The sequence below is a fragment of the Arachis hypogaea genome, chromosome 7 (assembly GCF_003086295.3).
Source record: "Arachis hypogaea cultivar Tifrunner chromosome 7, arahy.Tifrunner.gnm2.J5K5, whole genome shotgun sequence".
NCBI classification, from domain to species: domain Eukaryota; kingdom Viridiplantae; phylum Streptophyta; class Magnoliopsida; order Fabales; family Fabaceae; genus Arachis; species Arachis hypogaea.
The window spans coordinates 52,665,858-52,689,168 of NC_092042.1; the positions used below are offsets into that span (position 1 = coordinate 52,665,858).

General features: G+C 33.1%; 1 protein-coding gene and 4 long non-coding RNA genes across 6 annotated transcripts; 4 read left to right on the forward strand and 1 right to left on the reverse strand.

Annotated features, from left to right (window-relative positions):
* The first annotated feature begins 279 nt into the window (after nt 1-279).
* LOC140174231 (uncharacterized) lies at nt 280-2,426 on the forward strand. 2 transcript variants are annotated; one of them, XR_011863486.1, is made up of 3 exons: nt 280-448; nt 540-594; nt 2,151-2,426. It is a non-coding gene; the product is annotated as an uncharacterized lncRNA (long non-coding RNA). The 2 variants fall into 2 exon arrangements; XR_011863487.1 differs by lacking the exon at nt 2,151-2,426 and adding an exon at nt 683-1,718 and having other exon boundaries at nt 298-448.
* Nucleotides 2,427-7,659: 5,233 nt separating this feature from the next.
* Nucleotides 7,660-9,861, forward strand: LOC140174232 (uncharacterized). Its single transcript, XR_011863488.1, has 2 exons — nt 7,660-7,821; nt 9,592-9,861. It is a non-coding gene; the product is annotated as an uncharacterized lncRNA (long non-coding RNA).
* Nucleotides 9,862-10,543: 682 nt separating this feature from the next.
* Nucleotides 10,544-11,447, forward strand: LOC112701464 (1-aminocyclopropane-1-carboxylate oxidase homolog 12-like). Its single transcript, XM_025752214.2, has 2 exons — nt 10,544-11,082; nt 11,435-11,447. Exons 1-2 carry the CDS (start codon nt 10,544-10,546, stop codon nt 11,445-11,447), a joined length of 552 nt encoding a protein of 183 aa, XP_025607999.2.
* A 5,361-nt stretch (nt 11,448-16,808) lies between these two features.
* On the forward strand, nt 16,809-19,593 carry LOC112703061 (uncharacterized). The gene is made up of 3 exons (XR_003154456.3): nt 16,809-17,426; nt 17,509-17,645; nt 19,396-19,593. It is a non-coding gene; the product is annotated as an uncharacterized lncRNA (long non-coding RNA).
* Nucleotides 19,594-20,100: 507 nt separating this feature from the next.
* On the reverse strand, nt 20,101-22,147 carry LOC140174488 (uncharacterized). Its single transcript, XR_011864010.1, has 2 exons — nt 21,837-22,147; nt 20,101-20,279 (listed from the first exon to the last, which is right to left on the reverse strand). It is a non-coding gene; the product is annotated as an uncharacterized lncRNA (long non-coding RNA).
* Nucleotides 22,148-23,311: the final 1,164 nt, after the last annotated feature.

Here is a 23,311-nt window from a genome sequence, read left to right on the forward strand (position 1 = left end):
TAAAATATACTAAAACACTTTTTCTTAAGCAATATTGTAAACCCCGGTTAAATTAGTAGATAATTAGTCAATAAATTAATTTTTAATAAAGAGGATTAGAAATGTGAATATTATATCAAAATAGGGTAGAGCTCATCGAAACGAGAATTTTGACACTAATTTCGAAAAAATCGGTTCAAAATTGGACCGAACGGACCGAACCGGTTGAACCGGGTCCAAACCGGGCCGTGGACCCAACCGGACCAGCCCTTTAAGTGAACCCACGTTCTTCTTCTCCCCATTTTTGGCAGCGTCGAAGAGCATCAGGGAGAGGAAAGAAAGAACGTCAAATTGTTACGGTAAACTTCCGATCCCCGTAACTTCTCCGTCCGAACTCCAATCGCCGTACCATTTGCGGCCACGCATTTACCGCGTCGAGCTTTACATTTCTACCGGAACAATTTTATAGGTGACTCATTATTTTACACTCAGCCTTCATTTCCCCCAATTTTCGAATTTTAAGTAGGAATGTTAAATTTCTTTGATTTCTGATGTTTTAGGATCCAATTAGCTTGAGAGAAACGTTTACTCTTGCTTATGTGAAGCTTGGGTAAGGTGAGGATACGATAATTCTATTTTATTTTCTTTGAATTTGAGCTTTGAGTATTAAATTGGATATATATGTGTTATAAATGTGTATTAGGTTGTGAATAAATAATTGGAACTTGAAATTGTGAATATTGGAACTTGGAGGAAGCTGATTAGTTGAATTTTTAAGGGGCTGCCTTGGTTTTAAATAATTTGCTTTGGTCGTTACGTGGAAATCGGTCAAGGTATGGTTTAGGTTTCTTGCATTTAATATATAATGTTCCGTGAAAACTTAGGTTAGATGCCATAGGATAAGTTGGAATGCAGGTGTATGTTTAATGTTTAGTAATTTATCAATGAATATATTTGGTTGAAGTTTATTGAATAATTAGTTATTAATTGGTTGGTTTGGTGCTTGTTGATTAACTAATAATTTGGTGAATTATTGATTTGAGGTATTTTGTGTTAGAAGCCTAGGATTAGTGAACTATGATCCTTAGTTGAATTTTGGTTGTTGGATTTGAATATTATATGAGTATAATGGTTGATCTGAGGTAGATTTATTGTGGTGACTGTTATGATGATGAGAAAGGGTGTGTTGAATTGAAAAGAAAGCAGGTTTGGACCCGAAAAGGGTGGCAAAGTCTGAGTTTTAGAGAAGATGCTGCCGAAATTTTATAAAAAAAATTAGAGATTTTGTTTATATGATTATTTAAAAAGATTTAGATTCAAGGGTTATATGATTTGATTTAGAGTTATTAAGAAAATGAGCATGTTTTAAGTTTGATTTATTTAGAAAAGAATGAATTATGTTTTGAATTGGAACTATTGATGGACGGAATGGGAGGCGCGATAATGAAGGATAAGGATTGAATATGATTGACGTATAATGATGAATGAAATGCGATTGAGAATGATGTGGATGTTGATGAATTATAATTGAATTATTTATATGGCTTATGAATTTGAATAATCTGAGATACGAGATTCCCTGGATCAAATATCGTGGCTTGCCACCACGTGTACCAGGTTAAAAACTCAATACTCTGTTGACCCTACGACGTAAGTGTGACCGGGCACTATATAAATTCCCAGGAATGTACCCCCATTGAGCAATATTTATTATTTGAGAAAAAGCTATGCATAGGACAGATGAGCCTCATCAGCCATAGGACAGGCATGCATCATATGCATATTACTTGAATTACTTGCTTGTGTATTAATTGGGTGTGCCTAAATGTACTTGCCATGTTAAATGTATATTTGTTATTTACAGTACTTATAACATTCTTGTGCTTGCCTTTGTCTGTTTAGTTGTCTGTGAAAATGCTTGATGGAGTTGGAGGTAAGGAGGAATGGCAGAATGTGATTTAGATTTAAGGTTAAGTTAAGTAAGTAGGTTTAAATATCCTTAGTAAACAACCCTTTATGGCTTCTGTTTAATACTTTAAGCTCTATAATCTGAGTGTCGGCGTTCTAGGATTGCCTTTGGCATTCCCAGGACCTTATATATTATGTGTGTGGTACCTTTATCATACTGAGAACCTCCGGTTCTCATTCCATACTATGTTGTTGTTTTTCAGATGCAGGTCGAGAGGCATCTCATTAGGCGTCTGGACCCTTGAAGCGGAGTGGTTACAGGGTTATTTTGTTATGCTATGATGTGTATATATGTACTTCGTTTTCTCTCCGTATAAGTTGTTCTTTTGATCCTCCTAGAGGTTTATAGAGAGGCAGGATTGTGTATATGTACTTTTGGGTTTTGGATATGTATGTATATATATATGTAAATATTCTCCGGCCAGTCTTGACTTCGCAGGCTGAGTTAGGAGCTTGTTATTTTGTATCTTTGGCACTATATTCCTACTTCTGTTATCATATGTTTAACAGTTACGGTTTCCTTAGCACGCAGGTTAACCCGTTCCTTGAGCGTTGCGCTTTTATTTTGCGTTTTTGTTTTCTCTTTTCTTTAAGGCTCCTAGCATATTATAATTCTTCTGCTATTATATGTACTCATTTTATTTTAGAGGTCGTAATATCACACCACCTCTGTTTTACAGCTTAAGCGTAAAGCTTAGTGTGGTAGGGTGTTACATTATGGTATCAGAGCAGTTCGTTCCTATTGAGCCTGAAAGACGGACTGATTGTACTTCTGTGCATTCTCTGTATATGTGTTTATGTGCTATTAGGATATCTGATTGATATATATGGCATAAACGTTTGTGAGCATGCATTTGGAACTTAAAGCATTAGACCTGCGATATTGAGACTGATCAACTTAATATCACTTGTTTGGTGTTTATAGGGACCAGATGTCGACTCGCAGACGCGGTCGTTGGCGAGGTAGAGGTAGGACAGGCACCGTTACTCCTGCCCCCATAGGGACTGATCCAGTAGACTTTATGGCTGCTCTAGGAAATATGGTCGCAGCTATGCAGGCAACAGCTGAGGCACTGGGTAATCAGAAAAATCAGGGTAATCATGGGAACAATAATGATGAAAATGGTCCTATGACACTTGCAACGTTTCTGAAAGTTCACCCTCCGACTTTTAGGGGATCCTCAAATCCCACTGATGCAGATAATTGGATCCAGGCTATGGAATGGGCATTACAGGCCCAACAGGTTCCTGAGGAGCAATGGGTTGAATTTGAAACTTATCAGTTGCAAGGTGAGGCTCAGTATTGGTGGCAGGGAACACGACGTATCCTGCAGCCTAATGGTGCTGCGATTCCTTGAGAAATTTTCCGGACAGAATTATATAAGAAATACTTTCCTAATTCAGCCAGAAATGCCAAGCAACTTGAATTAATGCAGTTAAAACAGGGATAGATGACTGTTGCTGAGTATACTAGTAAGTTTGAGGAGTTGTGTCGCTTTTCTCGTATCTGTCAAGGGGCACCAGAAGATTTTGCCGAATAGAAGTGTATTAAGTATGAGGGAGGCCTTCAGATTGATATTCTGAGTTTTGTTGCCCCAATGGAGATCAGGGTGTTTTTTGAATTGGTGAATAAGAGTAGAGTGGCTGAAGATTGTGTGAGGAAGGCAGCAGCAGAGAAAGAAAGTTTGAGGGTGCCTTTTCAGAGACCTTCAGGAAGGAACTTTGCTCCGAGAGGTAGGAATTTCAAGCGTAGAGGCTTTGTTCCACAGCAGACTCAGGGTCAAGGTAATTACAGAAGGCTGAATACCAATGTTAATCAGGGAAGAAGGTTTGGGAAGCAGCCACAGCAGGATCTGAATTGTCAGAAGTGCGAAAAGTATCATCCTAGAGTTTCGTGCAGATTAGGACTTGGAGTATGTTATTCCTGTGGACAGCCCGGGCATATAGCCAGTAATTGCCCGGAGAAGAAGAAGTATGAGACTGGTAGGGTGCAGCAGCCAGGGAGAGTATACACCACTTCTACCATAGGTGCTGAGGGATCTGAGACACTGATTAGAGGTAATTGTGAAATGGCTGGTAAAATCTTAAATGCTTTATTTGATTCAGGAGCAAGTCATTCATTTATTGCATTTGAAAAGGCCCATGAATTAGGATTGAGAATGATGGTTTTAGGTTATGATTTGAAAGTATATAATGCTACTCATGAAGCTATGGTGACTAGGATAGGATGTCCACGAGTTCCCTTTCGAGTACGGCAACGTGAATTTGTGCATGATTTGATTTCTTTGCCTATGACTGGTCTTGATCTCATTTTAGGATTGGATTGGTTATCCAAGAATCATGTTTTGCTTGATTGTTCTGAGAAGTCAGTACAGTTTATGCCGGAAGGGTCAGAAGCACCGGTTGTGGTGAATAGTTACTATTTGAATTCTATGATAGTAAACTGTTCAGGAACTGAATGTCAGGGTATTATGTTATTAACTGCGGGAGTATCAGGTGATGATCAGAGTTTAGAGCAGATTTCGGTTGTATGTGAATTTCCAGATGTGTTTCCGGATGATATTAATGAATTCCCACCTAATCGAGAGGTTGAATTTGCAATCGAGTTGGTGCCTGGAGCCGGTCCGATTTTGATTACTCCTTATAGGATGTCACCTTTAGAAATGGCTGAACTGAAGGCTCAACTGGAAGATCTGTTGGGTAAGAATTTCATCCGACCAAGTGTTTCTCCGGGGGGGAGCGCCAGTGTTACTGGTAAAGAAGAAGGATTGGAGTATGCGGCTGTGTGTCGATTATCGGCAATTGAATAAAATCACTGTGAAGAATAAATATCCGTTGCCTAGAATCGATGATCTAATGGATCAGTTATAGGGTGCCGGTGTGTTTTCTAAGATTGATCTGCGATCCGATTATCATCAGATAAGGGTTAGAGACGAGGATATTCCGAAAACCGCTTTCAGGACCCGTTATGGTCATTATGAGTATACAGTGATGTCTTTCGGGTTAACTAATGCCCCTACAGTATTTATGGATTATATGAACAGGATTTTCCGACCGTATCTGGACAAGTTTGTTATTGTCTTTATTGATGACATTCTTGTTTATTCTAAGTCTGAAGAGGAACATGCTGAACACTTGCGAACTGTGCTGCAAACTCTGAGAGACAGGAAGTTGTACGCTAAGTTATCTAAATGCGAGTTCTGGAAGAGTGAGGTGAAGTTTCTCGGCCACATGGTGAGTAAGCAGGGAATAGCTGTGGATCCTGCTAAGGTGGAAGCAATGATGAATTGGGAGCGACCAACTTCTGTAACAGAGATCAGGAGTTTCCTAGGTTTGGCGGGGTATTATCGCAGATTCATTAAGAAATTTTCACAGCTCGCCTTACTTTTAACTAAGTTGACTAGGAAGGATACGCCTTTTATCTGGACTCCGGAGTGTGAAGAGAGCTTCCAAGCATTGAAGCACAGATTGACTACTGCACCCGTGTTAGTATTGCCTGAACCAAGTGAACCGTTTGAAGTGTACTGTGATGCATCTCTGAAGGGTTTGGGGTGCGTTCTGATGCAATACCAGAATGTTGTAGCATATGCCTCACGGCAGTTAAAGCCGCATGAGATGAACTACCCGACACATGATTTGGAACTTGCTGCTGTTGTGTTTGCTTTAAAGATTTGGAGGCACTATCTCTATGGCGTTAAGTTTCATATCTTCTCAAACCATAAGAGTTTGAAGTATCTTTTTGAGCAGAAAGAGTTAAATATGCGTCAAAGGAGGTGGATGAAGCTTCTGAAAGATTATGATTTTGAATTGAATTATCATCCAGGAAAAGCGAACATTGTGGCGGATGCCTTGAGTCAGAAATCTTTATATGCAACTTGGATGATGCTACAGGAGGAAGAGTTACTGAAGGCATTTCAAGGTTTGAATTTGGGAATTAGAGAAGAATCTGGAATTTTGTGTTTGAGTCAGTTGCAGATTTCAAGTGATTTTAAATCAGAAGTTCTGAAGGCTCATTGAGACAGTGAAGCGTTACGTAAGGTATTACCAGCAGTTGAACAGGGAAAACAGTGGAGAGTGTCAGAAGGTCAGGATGGTTTATGGAGGTTCAAGAATCGGATTATTGTGCCTAATGTTGGAGACCTGCGACAAAGTATCTTGAAGGAAGCTCATAAGAGTGGGTTCTCAATTCATCCAGGGAGTATTAAAATGTATTAGGATCTGAAAACGATGTTCTGGTGGCCAGGTATGAAGAATGATGTGACATTGCATATATCTAAATGTTTAACGTGTCAGAAGGTTAAGATTGAGCGTCAGAGACCATCAGGGACCCTTCAGCCTTTAGAGATTCCACAATAGAAATGGAAAGTATCGCAATGGATTTTGTGATAGGTTTGTTTAGAACCCGATCTGGTTATGACGCTATCTGGGTGGTTGTGGATCGACTGACGAAATCAGCTCATTTTCTTCCTATCCGAATAAGTTCCACAATGGAGGAATTGGCTCGAATGTATATCAAAGAGATTGTCAGGTTACATGGTGTGCCCTCTACTATTATATCTGACAGGGATCCTCGCTTTACATCAAGATTCTGGGGAGCTTTTCAGCGTGCATTTGGGACTCAATTAAGTTTGAGTACTGCGTATCACCCTTAGACAAATGGTCAGTCAGAGAGAACTATTCAGACCTTGGAGGATATGCTAAGGGCTTGTGTTTTGGACCAGCCAGCGAGCTGGGATCGGTATATGCCATTAATAGAATTTGCTTATAATAATAGCTATCATGCGAGCATTGGAATGGCTCCATATGAGGCTCAGTATGGCAGGAAATGTCAATCTCTATTGTGTTGGTATGAAACTGGAGAAAAAAGTTTGTTAGGGCCTGAGATGATAGCTGAAACTACTGAACAGATAAAGAAGATTCGTAGTCGAATGCTTATAGCCCAAAGCCGCCAGAAGAGGTATGCTGATCAAAGGCGAAAGCCTTTGGAATTCGAAGAAGGAGAACATGTCTTTCTGAAAGTTACACCAACCACTGGAGTGGGAAGATCTATTAAGACTAAGAAACTAAATCCCCGTTATATTGGACCCTTTGAGATTCTGAAGAGGATTGGGCCAGTGGCTTATAGAATTGCCTTACCGTCATATCTCTCGAATTTGCATGATGTGTTTCATGTATCACAGCTTTGGAAGTATACTCCTGACGCAAGTCATGTTCTAGAACCAGAACCAATGCAAGTAAGAGAAGATCTAACACTTCCAGTAATTCCAGTGAGAATTGATGATACTAATATTAAACGATTACAAGGAAAGAAAGTATCATTGGTAAAAGTAGTTTGGAGTCGAGCTGGTATCGAGGAACATACCTGGGAGCTCGAATCAGATATGCGAAAGGACTATCTACATCTCTTTTCAAGTAACTAGATTTGAATTTTGAGGGCAAAATTCTTTGTTAGGTGGATAGGATGTAAACCCTGGTTAAATTAGTAGATAATTAGTCAATAAATTAGTTTTTAATAAGGAGGATTATAAATGTGAATATTATATCAAAATAGGGTAGAGCTTATCGAAACGAGAATTTTGACACTAATTTCGAAGAAATCGGTCCAAAATTAGACCAAACGGGCCGAACCGGTTGAACCGGGCCCAAACCGGGCCGTGGGCCCGACCGGACCAGCCCTTTAAGTGAACCCACGTTCTTCTTCTCCCCATTTTTGGCAGCGTCGAAGAGCATCAGGGAGAGGAAAGAAAGAACGTCAAATTGTTACGGTAAACTCCGATCCCCGTAACTTTTCCGTCCGAGCTCCAATCGCCGCACCGTTTGCGGCCACGCGTTCACCGCGTCGAGCTCTACATTTTTAATGGAACAATTTTATAGGTAAATCATTATTTTACACTCAGCCTTCATTTCCCCCAATTTTCGAATTTTAAGTGGGAATGTTGAATTTCTTTGATTTCTGATGTTTTATGATCCAATTAGCTTGAGAGAAACGTTTATTCTTGCTTATGTGAAGCTTGGGTAAGATGAGGATACGATAATTCTATTTTATTTTCTTTGAATTTGAGCTTTGAGTATTAAATTGGATATATATGTGTTATAAATGTGTATTAGGTTCTGAATAAATAATTGGAACTTGAAATTGTGAATATTGGAACTTGGAGGAAGCTGATTAGTTGAATTTTGAAGGGGCTGCCTTGGTTTTAAATAATTTGCTTTGGTCGTTCCGTTGAAATCGGCCAAGGTATGGTTTATGTTTCTTGCATTTAATATATAATGTTCTGTGAAAACTTAGACTAGATGACCATATGATAAGTTAGAATGCAGATGTATGTTTAATGTTTAGTAATTTGTTGATGAATATATTTGGTTGAAGTTTATTGAATAATTAGTTATTAATTGGTTGGTTTGGTGCTTGTTGATTAACTAATAATTTGGTGAATTATTGATTTGAGGTATTTTGTGTTAGAAGCCTAGGATTAGTGAACTATGATCCTTAGTTGAATTTTGGTTGTTGGATTTGAATATTATATGAGTATAATTGTTGATCTGAGGTAGATTTATTGTGGTGACTGTTATGATGATGAGGAAGGGTGTGTTGAATTGAAAAGAAAGCAGGTTTGGATCCGAAAAGGGTGGCAAAGTCCAAGTTTTAGAGGAGATGCTGGCGAAATTTTATAAAAAAAAATTAGAGATTTTGTTTATATGATTATTTAAAAAGATTTAGATTCAAGGGTTATATGATTTGATTTAGAGTTATTAAGAAAATCAGCATGTTCTAAGTTTGATTTATTTAGAAAAGAATGAATTATGTTTTGAATTGGAACTATTGATGGACAGAATGGGAGGCGCAATAATGAAGGATAAGGATTGAATATGATTGACGTATAATGATGAATGAAATGCAATTGAGAATGATGTGGATGTTGATGAATTATAATTGAATTATTTATATGGCTTATGAATTTGAATAATCTGAGATACGAGATTCTCTGGATCAAATGTCGTGGCTTGCCACCACGTGTACCAGGTTGAAAACTCGATACTCTGTTGACCCTACGACGTAAGTGTGACCGAGCACTATATAAATTCCCGAGAATGTTAACCCCATTGAGCAATATTGATTATTTGAGAAAAAGCTATGCATAGACTCTTGGAGATGCACGTCGGGAGACAGTCTAAGGACAATTCAGACTTGTCGGGTTGGCTGGATAACCGACAGATGAGTCTCATCAGCCATAGGACAGGCATGCATCATATGCATATTACTTGAATTACTTGCTTGTGTATTAACTGGGTGTGCCTAAATGTACTTGCCATGTTAAATGTATATTTGTTATCTGCAGTACTTGTAACCGTCTTGTGCTTGCCTTTGTCTGTTTAGTTGTCTGTGAAAATGCATGATGGAGTTGGAGGTAAGGAGGAATGGCAGAATGGGATTTAGATTTAAGGTTAAGTTAAGTTAGGTTTAAATATCCTTAGTAAACCACCCTTTATGGCTTCTGTTTAATACTTTAAGCTCTATAATCTGAGTGTCGGCGTTCTAGGATTGCTTTTGGCATTCCCAGGACCTTATATATTATGTGTGTGGTACCTTTACCATATTGAGAACCTCCAGTTCTCATTCCATACTATGTTGTTGTTTTTCAGATGCAGGTCGAGAGGCATCTCGTTAGGCGTCTGGACCCTTGAAGCAGAGTGGCTACAGGGTTATTTTGTTATGCTATGATGTGTATATATGTACTTGGTTTCTCTCCGCATAACTTGTTCTTTTGATCCTCCTAGAGGTTTATGGAGAGGCAGGATTGTGTATATGTACTTTTGGGTTTTGGATATGTATGTATATATATATATATATGTAAATATTCTCCGGCTAGTCTTGACTTCGCAGGCTGAGTTAGGAGTTTGTTATTTTGTATTTTTGGCACTCTATTCCTACTTCTGTTATCATATGTTTAACAGTTACAGTTTCCTTAGCACGCAGGTTAACCCGTTCCTTGAGCGTTGCGCTTTTATTTTGTGATTTTGTTTTCTCTTTTCTTGAAGGCTCCTAGCATATTGTAATTCTTCTGCTATTATATGTACTCATTTTATTTTAGAGGTCATAATACCACACCACCTCTATTTTACGGCTTAAGCGTAAAGCTTAGTGTGGTAGGGTGTTACAAATATAAATAAGTATGTGTCTTCTGAATTTGAAAAAAATTAAAATATTAAGAAATATAACATTAGAAGTTTTGTTGAGTAAATAACACCATCTCAGGTATACTTTAATAACCTCCGAGACACAGCAAACCTCAGCAATATGATTATCTCATTCTCAGCTGCAAAACTGCCGAAGATGTGAAATTGTTCATCTTAAAAAGCCATTAATAAATGATGTATTTTGACCCCCCAGTATTTAAATTTGAGTATCATCAACATGTCAAACCGCTTGAACAAACTTTCTATAGCCATTACACTCGGTTGTTGAAAGCCTCTAAGCGCCAGGTCCATCACACAGTATATACTGCTCATTCTTCTCTTAATTTCTTTTGTAGGATATTATAGTTTATAGTTTATACTCTATAAGGAGAGTAAGGAAACACTAATTAGAGTATCCATGGAGGTTTCTTGCACTGATCAAGAAGTTGAAGTAGAAACAGTGAAACTCAGTTCTAACAGACTCAACGACCTCAAAGCATTCGATGAAACAAAAACCGGCGGCAAGGGTCTTGTTGACAAAGGCCTTACAAAGATTCCATTGCTGTTCCATCACCAACCCGATAATAATAAGAAATCTCACTCAGAACACACAATTCCAGTTATAGATCTTGAAGATGTTGTTAGCAAGGATCGAAGCAAACGCCAAGGAGTTGTTTCAAGAATAAGGGAAGCATGTGAGACATGGGGTTTCTTCCAAGTGGTGAATCATGGGATCCATGAGTGTGTTCTTGAGGAGATGAAAGATGGAGTTAGAAGGTTCTTCGAGCAAGATGATGAGGTGAAGAAAGAGTTTTATACATGTGACCAAAATAGGACGTTCATTTATAACAGTAATTTTGATATGTATAGTTCACCAGCACTTAATTGGAGAGATACATTTGTGTGCTATCTTGCTCCTAATCCTCCTAAGCCAGAAGAATTACCAGTCGTATGCAGGTATCTTCTTATTACACTAACTAACTTTCAATTAAATTACTAAATTAATCACCACTTCCTTAATTTGTTCTATTTGGCTTAGTTTCAAGAAGTTGTTCTAATTACACTAACTCTGTCTCATCATATCTTCTTTTTTTTTTCCTTTATCTTTATTTCAGTGTTATCAAACATTTTTTTTTTCATATTTTTGTATTTTTGTATTGAAAAACAAAAATATAATGTGTACATTAAAATTAATTAGAGTAAAGTATCGCTCAACGTTTAAGCTAAATTCTAAAGTTGTCCCTAATGCTTAAATTGTCCTATTTAAGTTTTACCGTTTTAAAATTGGCTAAATGTTATCTGTTAACAGAATTGACGGCTGAACAAACTGAGACGATTTTAAAACATTATTAGGAATTTAAATAGGATGAAAATATTGAGGACAAAAACGAAGATAGAAATAAATTTTAATTTTATCCTTCAATAATATCAATTTTTTACCGTACATAGTTATTCAATTATTTTTTAATCACATCCAAGTAAATTATACCTAGTCACATTACTTTCATTCGAAATAAATTTATTTTTTTATAATTTTACTCTTAAAAATTTTTACTCATCATAAAATATTTGTAGAATGATAAGTAAAATTAAAAAAAATAAATATTTGTAGAATGACTAATAAAAAATAAATATTATTTTTTAGTAAAAATTAAAAAATATTTATTTTTTATTAGTCATTCTACAAATATTTTATGATGACTAAAAATCTTTAAGAGTAAAATTATAAAAAAAATAAATTTATTTAGAATGAAAGTAATGTGATTAAGCGTAATTTACTTAGATGTAATTAAAAAATAATTGAGTAACTATATACCGTAAAAAATGATATTATTGAAGGATAAAATTAAAATTTATTTATATGTATCGTTTTTCTCCCAACGTTTTCGTCTTATTTAAGTCTCTAACGTTTCAAAATCGTCTCAATTTCGTCTTCCGTCAATTCTGTTAATAGATCCCTAATAGCAGGATAACATTGAGCTAATTTTAAAACGTTAGGGAATTAAATAAGACAATTTAAACATTAAGAATAACTTTGAGACTTACCGTAAATATGAGAGATAAAAATAATATTTTACTCAATTAATTATTATATATTTGTGTATAAATAAATATGTTCTTTAACTTATTTTTAATATATATTTTATACTAATAAATAATTTTAGTGTATATCTAATATGGCTGATTAAAAAATATTATGTATGTAAATAAAAAAAATAGTTATCAAATCAATTACAATGTACTACATATAAATATATGTGACATTTAATTCATTTTTAATGAATATTTTACAATGTACTACATATAAATATATGTGACATTTAATTCATTTTTAATGAATATTTTATATTTTAATATGTATTTTAAATAAATAATTAATTTTTAACAAAATTTTTATTTACACATAATATGTTTATTATGTATTTATGCTTTTAAAACACTCTTAACGAGACAGTCTTTATTTTGGTGGTAAGTCTTCTTTTTGAAGAAGTTAGAATCTGTTTGGTTCATTTATTTATGTTTTTTATTTTTAGTTTTTTAAATTTTTATTTTAAAAATTTTGTAAATAAAAAATAATTGAAATAATAAAATTTTATTTTTTATTGTCACCTTCTTTTACAAAATTTTTAAAATAAAAAATTCTAAAAATAAAAATATAAATCAAACATAATCTTAATGTTTTAATTTTGTTTGTTGGGAGTGTTTGACTATTTATTAGCCTTATATTTTACAAGGTGATTACTCAGATAAAGACGCATATTTCATCTTTTTTTAAAAATATTTTCATGTTATGTTTTAATTTGTTTTTGTATAATTTATTCGGTGTTTCTCATCACATATTATTAAATTCCTCAAAAGATTTTCTTTTCAAAAAAAATAAAAAACATTTAATTTAGACTAAAATAAAAAAGGTAACAGATTAACTATTAGATTTTTTTAATTCTTTATATAAAAAAATATATCACATTCATCAAAATATATATATAACAAGCTCTTAAAATTTTTATAAATAAAAAAATAATTAATTTATATTCGTACAATATATAAAATAATTACTATATTATTATATTATAGATTAAAATTCACTAATTTAAATTTTGTTTTTATTTTTAATATAAGTATTAGAAATAAATATTTTTTTTATAACAAGATGTAGTGTAATAAAATATATATAATATTAATTAATTTTTAAAAAATTCTAAAAATATGATTTTTCTAATAAAGTGTTATTAGAAAATTAACATTATAAAAGGTAATTTCAACCAATATAATATAGTAAGTTATTAAATATACAAAACACATGGAATATAAATTTTTATTGAATTTAAATTTTAAATAATTTTTAATTAAATTTCGAATATTTTTATTTTAAAGAGTTAGAATATTTTAACATCATCTTTTTCGTATTTTTTTAATTGAGTCTTTAATTTTTTAAATTATAAACTTTATTTATAATTAAGAGTAATATTTTAACACCACTAATTAGTCACACATATAAAAATACCAGAACAATTCTATTGTCATAATTATAATCTAACTTTATAAGTAATACAACGCAATGAAACTATATATAAGTAATATAACCAAATTTAATCTACATTTATAGTCACATTTCATAAATAATATAATCAAATTATATTTATGTTTATAGTTAAAATATGAATAAAAATACAAAAAATTATCATGATAGTTTATTTTTTTTCGTTCATAATTTTTTTATTATTTTTAAAAGAAGATAATTTAATAACACAAAAAAGTCTTATTAAAAGTAATTTATTTATATATGATTAAAAAATAATTAAATAATTATATATGATAAAAAATTAATATTATTAAAAATAAAAATAAAATTTATTTTAAAATTAAAAATAAAATTTATTTAAAAATAAAATTAAAAATTATACTTTTTTTCTAAAATTTATCTACAAGTAATTCTATAAATATTTTATAATAAATAAAAATATTAAATTCGTACTAATTAAACTTTATACGAATTTTCGCCACAAAAGACTTGTTCTAGTTTTCTCCTTTTGTAATTTTACTTCATTCCGATCCATTAAAAATATGCAAAAGACTCTATGAATTTTTCTTTGAACAAGTTCTTATGCAAATTAGAATGTGGTTATTTGGAAAGAGAAATTCTATTGTGTAGATTGGTATAAAATATTTAGACCAATAAATCGTAGCTGTGTGAGTTATTTGTGTAACACGTGGGTCAAAATAGTGCATGATAGGGATAGATTCAGAATTTCAGATGATGGAACAAGTGGATTGACAGTATTAGTAGTTCAATAGTAAGTTTGTCTCATGCAATTATGATTAAAATGTTAATGAGTCATGCTTAATAGCCTAATACAATTGTTAGTTTAATTTATTTTTGGCAAATGGACTTGCGGGTAAAATAGATTATTTTGGCTTGATAGGTTTTAGCAATTTTAGTTTGATAGTGTGGGTTTTGTTTTAATTCATATTGTTTTATTGAATTACAAATTAAAAATTATAAATTAGTATTTTGTAGGTATTTTAATTTCTATAGAAACTCAACTTTTGAAATTTTGTAATATTATTGTAAAACTCAACTATAAGTTTTTCATGTGTTATTGTATTGTTCTGTGTTTATGGTATTATTTTGGGTTCTTAATCGTATAATTAAATTGATCTGAGGGGCTCTAAGTTTGATAAAAAAAAAAAAAAGAAAGTATAATTTACTTAGTGATATTGGAAAAAACCATTAAAATCTACTATGCCCAAATATTACAAGTTGCCCATTTGCCAAAAATAAATTAAACTAACAACTGTATTAGCTAGATCTCATTAACATTGTAATCATCCTTAAATGAGACAATCCTATAACGAAGCCATTGTTGCTATCAGGCTAATTTGTTCCATCACCTGATTCTATCTAAATGTATTTTCTATAACATGCCAACAATGGAGTTGCACACACAAGATTTATTAGTGTGGATGCTTTATGCCATCCTCCATACCATAAACATGCCCATTTGAAAATCGATAATTCTACAATGTTTATTTTCTTGAAATGCAGCTTATAACAAATGATAAATTTAATAGTGTTTAACACAGAGTGCTGGCAAATTTTATTGGTCCAAGAATATCTGTTGCAAGTTTTTTCTGCTCAGGTGTCAAATCATCGTCAAAACTTTAAGACCCTATAAAAGAATTGTTATCAGAAATCACGATTGAGGAATATGTAAAATACTATAATGCCAAAGGCCTTGATGGAACCACTTCTCTTGAACATTTTAGGGTTTGACTTCAGAAATTTGGAATTAGGGTTGGTTTAATAATCACATGATGGTATTGACATTATTTATCAAATAAAACTTAAGGTATATCTCATATTCACAAAGTTTGTAATTGTAATTGAGGTATCTTATAAAAAAACGAACATTTTGTTGAGTTTATGTCTGTGTATCGAACACATTTTAGACACAATATTTATCGAGATTCGTCGGACATGCGTATTTAGTGTATTTAAGCATGTCATAAAAGATAAAAAAAAATTTCTCTAAACATGGTTAGACATATATCTAAATACCATTACGTGTCAACATGTCCAATTTTATTTTTAACATATATTTTTAAAATAAATTTAAAAATAGTATATATTATTATTTATTAAAACAAAAAATATTTTAAATACTTTATATAATTAAAATAAGACATTAAAATTAATTAAAAAATAATATATATTTTAATATCAATAAAATATCAAAATATCATTATGATTTATCTATAAAAATTTTATATTTTATATATATGTGTCTTCGTATCTTATAAAATTTTAAAATTTATGTGTCGATAGTCTTATATCGTGTCGTATCCTATATCCATGTTACTGTCTATACATTATAGGAGGTACTATATATAAGTTGAACATTTAGATTATTTTTTTTAAAGAATAAAAAAATAATGATAAATAGATTTGATTTGTTATATAGAAAGTAATGATCGTACATAATAAGAAAATCTTGATTAGAGGATTTTTACAAATTACTATATATCACGTTATATGAATGACAGATTCATCAATAGAACTCTGTACAATCTTTTTTTTTTTCTCTTTCTATTGCGCTTCTTGGGTACAATATCGAATAGAATTGTGGAGAGTAGTGTATTAAGTCGGTTTCCTTGAGATCGTGATCAACTTTTGTTACAACAATTATCGTGCTTTGGAGCTAAGTGCGGGACCACAAATCCCCATGAGGCCTTTACAACAGCTAGTCCTGAAATGAAAAGATCAACATCTACCAGAACCATAAGCTCAATAAACTTACCAAATATACAAGAGGAGTCACTAGTTATCTACAATAAAAGTAATATATGCAAGGTTTTTGAAAATTAAATAATAAATTATTTATAATTTATTATATTTTTAAAATTTTTATATTAAATTAAAATTTTTTTATTATAATTTAAAATTTTAGTAAGTAAAAAATAATAAAAAATTTATACGTTTTAATTTGAATAGTTAAATTTTAAATTTTATTTTATGAATAAAAAAAATTAATTTGATTATCTCTAATTTTTAGATTAGAATATTTATTTAAAAATAATTTATAAATTAATAAATAAATAATATTTTTATATATAATTATTATTGAATTAAAATTAGTTTTCAAGTCAGTACTATATTATTCCTATTTTTATTTGAAATTACTGACCTATCCTTACGACCTTACCCCTTTTTTCCTAAATCAAAACCTAACCCTAATACACCCACACACTCACCCACTCCATCTAACCTAGCACCGCACCCCACCCCGTTCTTCCCCAAAACACACATACACAACTACAGCTCATCACACACGCACACACAAGCTTACACACGCAGAGAAAGAAACCTTGACGGAGAAGATGCTACCCTACTGACAGCTTTGTCGCGCCCAGCTGTCGCCTTGCTTGTCGCCACCCTCGATTGCCGAGAGAGAGGGATTCCGACGTGGTCTAGGTATGGAGGCAGAGTGAGAACGAAGCGCGAGCTGAGGAGCTGTCTTCGCGCACCGTCGCTGTTCGTGGAGCTTGCCACTGTCACCGTTCAAGCTGTTGCTGCCGCCATCACACGCGATGCCGCCGAAGCTCCCCTCACCGCCGTCGACGTCGATCTGAGCAGAGGAGAAGAGGAAGGACGATGAAGGGGAGAGATTGATGGGAATGAGGGAAAACAGCGCCGCTGTAGTTGTTGCTACGTCGCTGTCGGAGCTCCTCACTACTGCTCTAGTCGCTGGAGTCAACCGTTGGAGCTGCGGCTACTCAGTTCTTGGTTCTTTCTTGGTATAGTAAGTCGTTTTGCTCCGAAAATCCCTCTTTGTCGCTATTCTATTATATATTACTGAGGTTTCTGCGGCGTTATTGTCATAGGGTTGAGTTTCAGTTCTTGCATGTCGCGTTTGCAGTTGCCGTTGTTGTTGTGGAAGCAATACATAGCTGTGGTTGCGAATGCTGCTATTGCGGGCTGAGAAAAATAGAGTTTGTCGCCTAGTTAAGTCGTGATCAAGGTAGGGGCTTTTATTAAATTTATTTTACTTTCAAGAATTGTTATAAGTCAATATTAATGCGAAAAATATATTTTTATGATTTTGGTAAGTCTTATGGACTGAACTGAGTTATGGACTGAACTGAGTTGCTTTGAATAAATGTAATTACTTTTCTGGTTGGTTGTTGTTGAAGTGGTCGCTTGATGGTTATATTTAGTTTCTTGATTGTGTTGGAGTCACTGAGAATTCTGATTTATTGATTTATTTTGTTAAATTGGTAGTTGCTGAAATGTTTTGAAATAAGAAAATGATTTGATTTTTGAATTGGTTTTATTTTGAAATGGTTTAACATTGAAAATGATTTGGTTTTGAACCCATTGGAGAAGGTTGAGAAATGGTTTAGATGAGACCCTTAAAGAGTGGCAATAGTCCGAGTTTTAGAGGAGATGTTGCCAAAAAATTTTATAATTATTTAAGTGAATTTAAATCGTTTGATTTTGATTAAACGGAAATGGACTTTTGTGTGATTAACTTGGGTTTAAGGATTATGTTTTAAAGAGTTTTAGAGGAAACAAAACTAATAGAACTGAATTGACTTTTTGAACTTAATTTGGTGAAAATAAAATGAATCTCAAAATTTTGAAAAATTTCGTAAGTTGATTAAAGAAAAGGTTGAGTCTTGGGAATGCTTGAATGTTGTTTTGAATTGTGGAATTTTTTTGGCGAGTTTTAAGTAGTAAGATTATTCAAAGTTCAAGTTAATAAGTTTTAGGTAATAAAGAAAAATAATAATATTATTCTAGTATTATAATTATTATTTATGTATTTATAAAATATTATATATTAGTAATTTGTATTATAACAAAATAAGAGAGTTAAAAAATAATTTATTTAAAAGTTGTAGAAAGACGAACCTAAGTTGAAAATCTTATGATTCATTTTTCATAAAACATCTAGGGAGAGATGAAGAAAGAATGTGAAGATAATTTATATTGTTGAATAATAAGAAAGAAAAGAAGAAGAAAGAAAAGAAAAGAAAAAGATTAAAGAGATTTTTACCACAGTAGAGTAGAAAGTAGAGACTAAAAGAATCTAAAAGAATATTTGCCACAGAGAGTAGGAAAAAGGGATACCGAAAATAATGTCTCACTGGATTGATATGAAATGAATGAATGTTGATTTGGCTTTAGTGTCAAAAGTCTGGTGGGGATGACGATACGTAACATTCACTGGAGACTGTGAGTACGATTCAGTAAGGACAGCGATACGTAATGTTTACTTGAGACCGAGGAGAAAGTTTCAAGTGAGGACGCCGATACGTAACGCTCATGTAAGGGACATTGGTTGAGATAGAGATAGCGATACGTAACACCTACTTGTGACTGGGAAGAGGGTTTCTCCATGAGGATGGCAGTATGTAACGCTCATGGAGAGAATGTTTGATGGGATAGGGACGATGATATGTAACACTTATCTCAGAACTACTATCGAGAAGCAGGCAACAAACCGACAAATGAGTTCATGGCCAGCATAGGGCTAGACATGCATTATCCTTGTTTGCACATATCTCTCTATGATGTATTTTTGTGTATATTTGTGGATGCTTTGTGTGTACTATATGATTGTTTCACTTCTGTGTTCTTTATTTATTAAGTTTAAATGTATTCTATTGCTCGTTGTTGTTGGCTATGGTAATAAAATGAACTTATCTTCTAACCCCCAATCCTACTAAGGACTCCCCAGTTTTTACCCCTCTTTCCAACCCTTTCAGCTATAGGTACGAAGGCTTATTGTGATGCTATGGAAGCATAGAAGAATTTGTGCGAGTTGAGTTGTTGCTAGAATTTATTTTTCACTCACCTTATTAGTTGAAGTTTTATTTAGAAAGATAGGTTTTGCAATTGGTTTCGTTTGTAATACTATAATGTATTATTAATATTAAGAATGTGAATATGTGTTATTTTGTTCTTGTTAAAGTTTTAACTTTTTAATAAAATTGTCGACATATTAACACGTAAAGGCTCAATATTAATTAGATAATAAAAGAATTAGGTTAGTAACACCTTACTTTTAGTACGATCATGACGTACTAGAAATTGGGTCATTATAGCTTAGACTCATTTCTTTCAATTCTTCAAACCTATGTCAAGCCGGCTTCATTTATTTTCTATCGGGTCATTAAGGCCCATATTCAGTTGGCTCAGACCCATTTCTTTCAATTTATTACTCTCATATTCAGTCTGTTTCATTTATTTTTTGTTGGGTCTTACATTCCCATATCTAGTTGACTTGACTGATTTCTTTCAATTATTCAATCCCATATCTAGGGGTGGCAGTGGGGCGGGTAGGGGCGGGTTTTTGCCCTACCTGACCCCGCCCCGCCGTCTTTGCACTCCACTACTACCCGTTCCACCCCTACCCGCGGGTAGTAGACTGTCCTACCCTAACCCGCCCCCACGGGTATCCGCTCTGCCCCTATAAAAATTTAAAATTTATAACTAAATTAAAATACAAACATAAGATTCATACAATGTTAAATAACTTGAAATTAAAAAAAGATTAATGTTTAATCACTACAAATTTAACAGCATAATAAAAAAATTGCATCAAAAGAGTCTTCAATCATTATTCTTGTTCTTCCACCATTTAACAAACCTACATTGAAAACACAGCATAAAAATTAGTTAAGTTAAGCATTATGATCAGTAAACACAGTTTTATCAAATAACTTGGCACCATTTTTGAAAAAAAGGTGAAATAATTTTTCAGAAGTAACAGCAATACCATTGAGAAGAAAGCAACACCAAATTAAAATTCCAAAGCAAAGATAAACAAAAATAGAAGCAGCTAACACTTATTTTAGAATTGAACAATTTGCATAAGTATAGTTTCCATGGTCAACAAATAAAATAACTCTAATGATGATGCAATTAAAAATTACTATATAACTATGCAGAAATAGTTACTCTAATTCTTACTTTGTAAAATAATAAATAAAAAAACCAATCTTAGTAATGCCTCATGCTAAGAAATAAGAATATATAAAAATTGAGTCCTATTAACCAATCTCACCACTCTTTACCTGTTAACCACAACTAATTAAGTGTTATCCCAGCAAAATTTTTTCAATTATATCAAAAGACCAAATGCAAACTCTACAAGCCTGGTTCCAAGTTCCAAGTTCCTAGTCAATCTTTTTAAAAGTAAAGCCAAAAACAAATTAGCACCAATGCATTATATATCACATTGTAGTCTCTTCTCTAAATACTTAAACCAGCTTGACAAGAACTAACTTTTTAAAAAATTTAAGTTTATTCAATGTTAATTCTAATAAAATTCATTGTATAAAATAAGAGTAACAAATTTACAGTCAACGGGTTAATAATTTAATAAGCAAATTTGATACAACAATGCTAAATGTAAGCTGTAACATTAGCAAGTGAATCACTCATTACCTAAATAAGTTTCATGTGTATACATAGCAAGCATGATGACTTGATGGTGTTAGATTGAAATCAATTATAACTAATCAAGCACAAATCACAAGATTGACTGACTCTGAATCAGCTCCAAAAGAATACATGGCATTATGGATAATCAGCCTTCAATTTTATAACTACCACAAGTATCTTGATTGCTAGAAAATATTAATCAGAAAAGCCATAAACAATGCTTAAACAAAAAAGCCATATGATATATATTTAACATAAAAAATAAGAAGTAATAGATAATTTCAGTTTCCAAACATACTTTGATTTTAAAAAATAAAAATACATAAGGCCAACACACATAAATTAGGCCGATTCTTACTAGTAAGTAAGAAAACTTACAGTTATTACTCAAACAAATTGCAAAGCTCATGCTTTAAAGAAGTATATAAATCAACTCAGATTAGTAAATGTTAATTTCTTTAAAAAGGAGAGGACCTTGGTAGAGCCAACAAGTTCCTGAGGGCTGAGGACATCATTCTTTATATAATTATATCGTCATTTAGGGATTTTTCAAGATCAATAATTATTGTACTCAAAGAAGTCCTCCGTCATTCATCAACAATTTACATAATATTAATGAAAAGGCAAGTTTAACTGTTCTAACATAAAAAAAATTAACTATAAAATCTACTCACAAAAAACAAATCTGGAGAAGGCAAGAAGCAAAGAGCAAGCCAGTAAGCTGTAAGTAGTGAGTAAAGGAGGAGTGCTTGCTTCTTACCAGTGAGACGACGACAGAGGAAGGAAGGACCGGAGACTGCAAATCAAAGAGACGAACGGCGAGGAGAGTGACGGCAACGAGAGAAGTGCGAGCGAAGTGAGTACGGTGAGGGAGAGCGGCGAGGTGAGCGACTGCGCGACGACGGCGGTGAGCGACTGGGCAAAGCAAGCAACAGCGGCGGTGAGCCACAGAGGTGGTGAGCAAGGTTGCTGCTGTGTGGGTTTCTGGGATCTGGGTAAGTGAGTGCTGTGTGTGTTTCTGAGATTTGGGTATGTGAGTAGGTGGGTATGAGGGAGGCAACCCTAATTGCTAAGAGAGATATATATATGAGAGAGTATATGTACACTCCGGAGCGGGTAGGGGCGGGTTTACCATGAACCCAATCCCGCCCCACCCCAATCAACACCCCGCCCCGTTCAGGACCCGCCCCGCTTCGGGTCGGGTTTAAACCCGCCCCGGTCGGGTTGGGCGGGTCGGGTACCGCGGGTTCGGGTACTCCTGCCACCCCTACCCATATCCAGTCGGCTTCATGAATATCATGTTGGATCGTTAATGCCAAGGTTGCAAGAATTGAACCAGTCAATAAATCGGTTTAGTGACTGGTTCAATGGTTCAAATAAAAATAAACTGATTTAGTGATTGGTCCAATCGAAGTCGAACGATAATAAAAGAATTAGGTTAGTAAAACCTTAATTAGATAATAAACTAATCAATGGTTCAAATAAAAATAAATTGATTTAGTGACTGGTCCAATTGAAGTCGAACCGATAATAAAAGAATTAGGTTAATAAAACCTTAATTAGATAATAAACCGATTTAGTAACTGGGCCAATTGAAGTTGAATTGTAGTTGAACCAGTTTAAATAAATTATTAATATTTTAATATATTTCAAAATACACATAATGTTTCATCTTTAAGATAAAAATTTCTAATTAACAAGCCAACGACTAAGAAATTAACTTAGACATTTCAATAGTTACATATAGTGATACAAATACATGTATTTTGAAAAACTCTTTTCATTGTTCCAGTAACAGAAAAGCTTAAGAAAAATAGAGTCTAAAACTAAACAACTATATCTGAGGTCTGAGATGTTGAATAGTCCAATCAAAAGAGTGAAATTTCAAAAATGAAAATACTTCTATTCTATCACTAGCATAAATATATTCATCAAAGCATACTCATTTAATTAAATGAAATACATCTTCGGCTACAAATTCTGTAGATTTAATAAACAAAAAATTTATCACGTATGCATTGTAGAAATTCAAAAATGGAATAAACAAAAAATATATTAATAAAAAACTTACAAAAATAAATTCAAAATCAGAAATTTAGAAAAACAGTACAAAATTAATTCTAAAATTTGACCAAAATCAATAATAATTAACTCAACAAAAATAACAATCAACAATTTTTCAATTTGGTTGACCTGGTCGAATTGGCTGGTTCGATTCAGTTTTCAAAACACTGA

What these genes read in the sequence shown, in the direction of transcription:
- LOC112701464 (XM_025752214.2), top strand. Translation starts at nt 10,544, where the DNA reads ATGGAGGTTTCTTGCACTGATCAAGAAGTTGAAGTAGAAACAGTGAAA.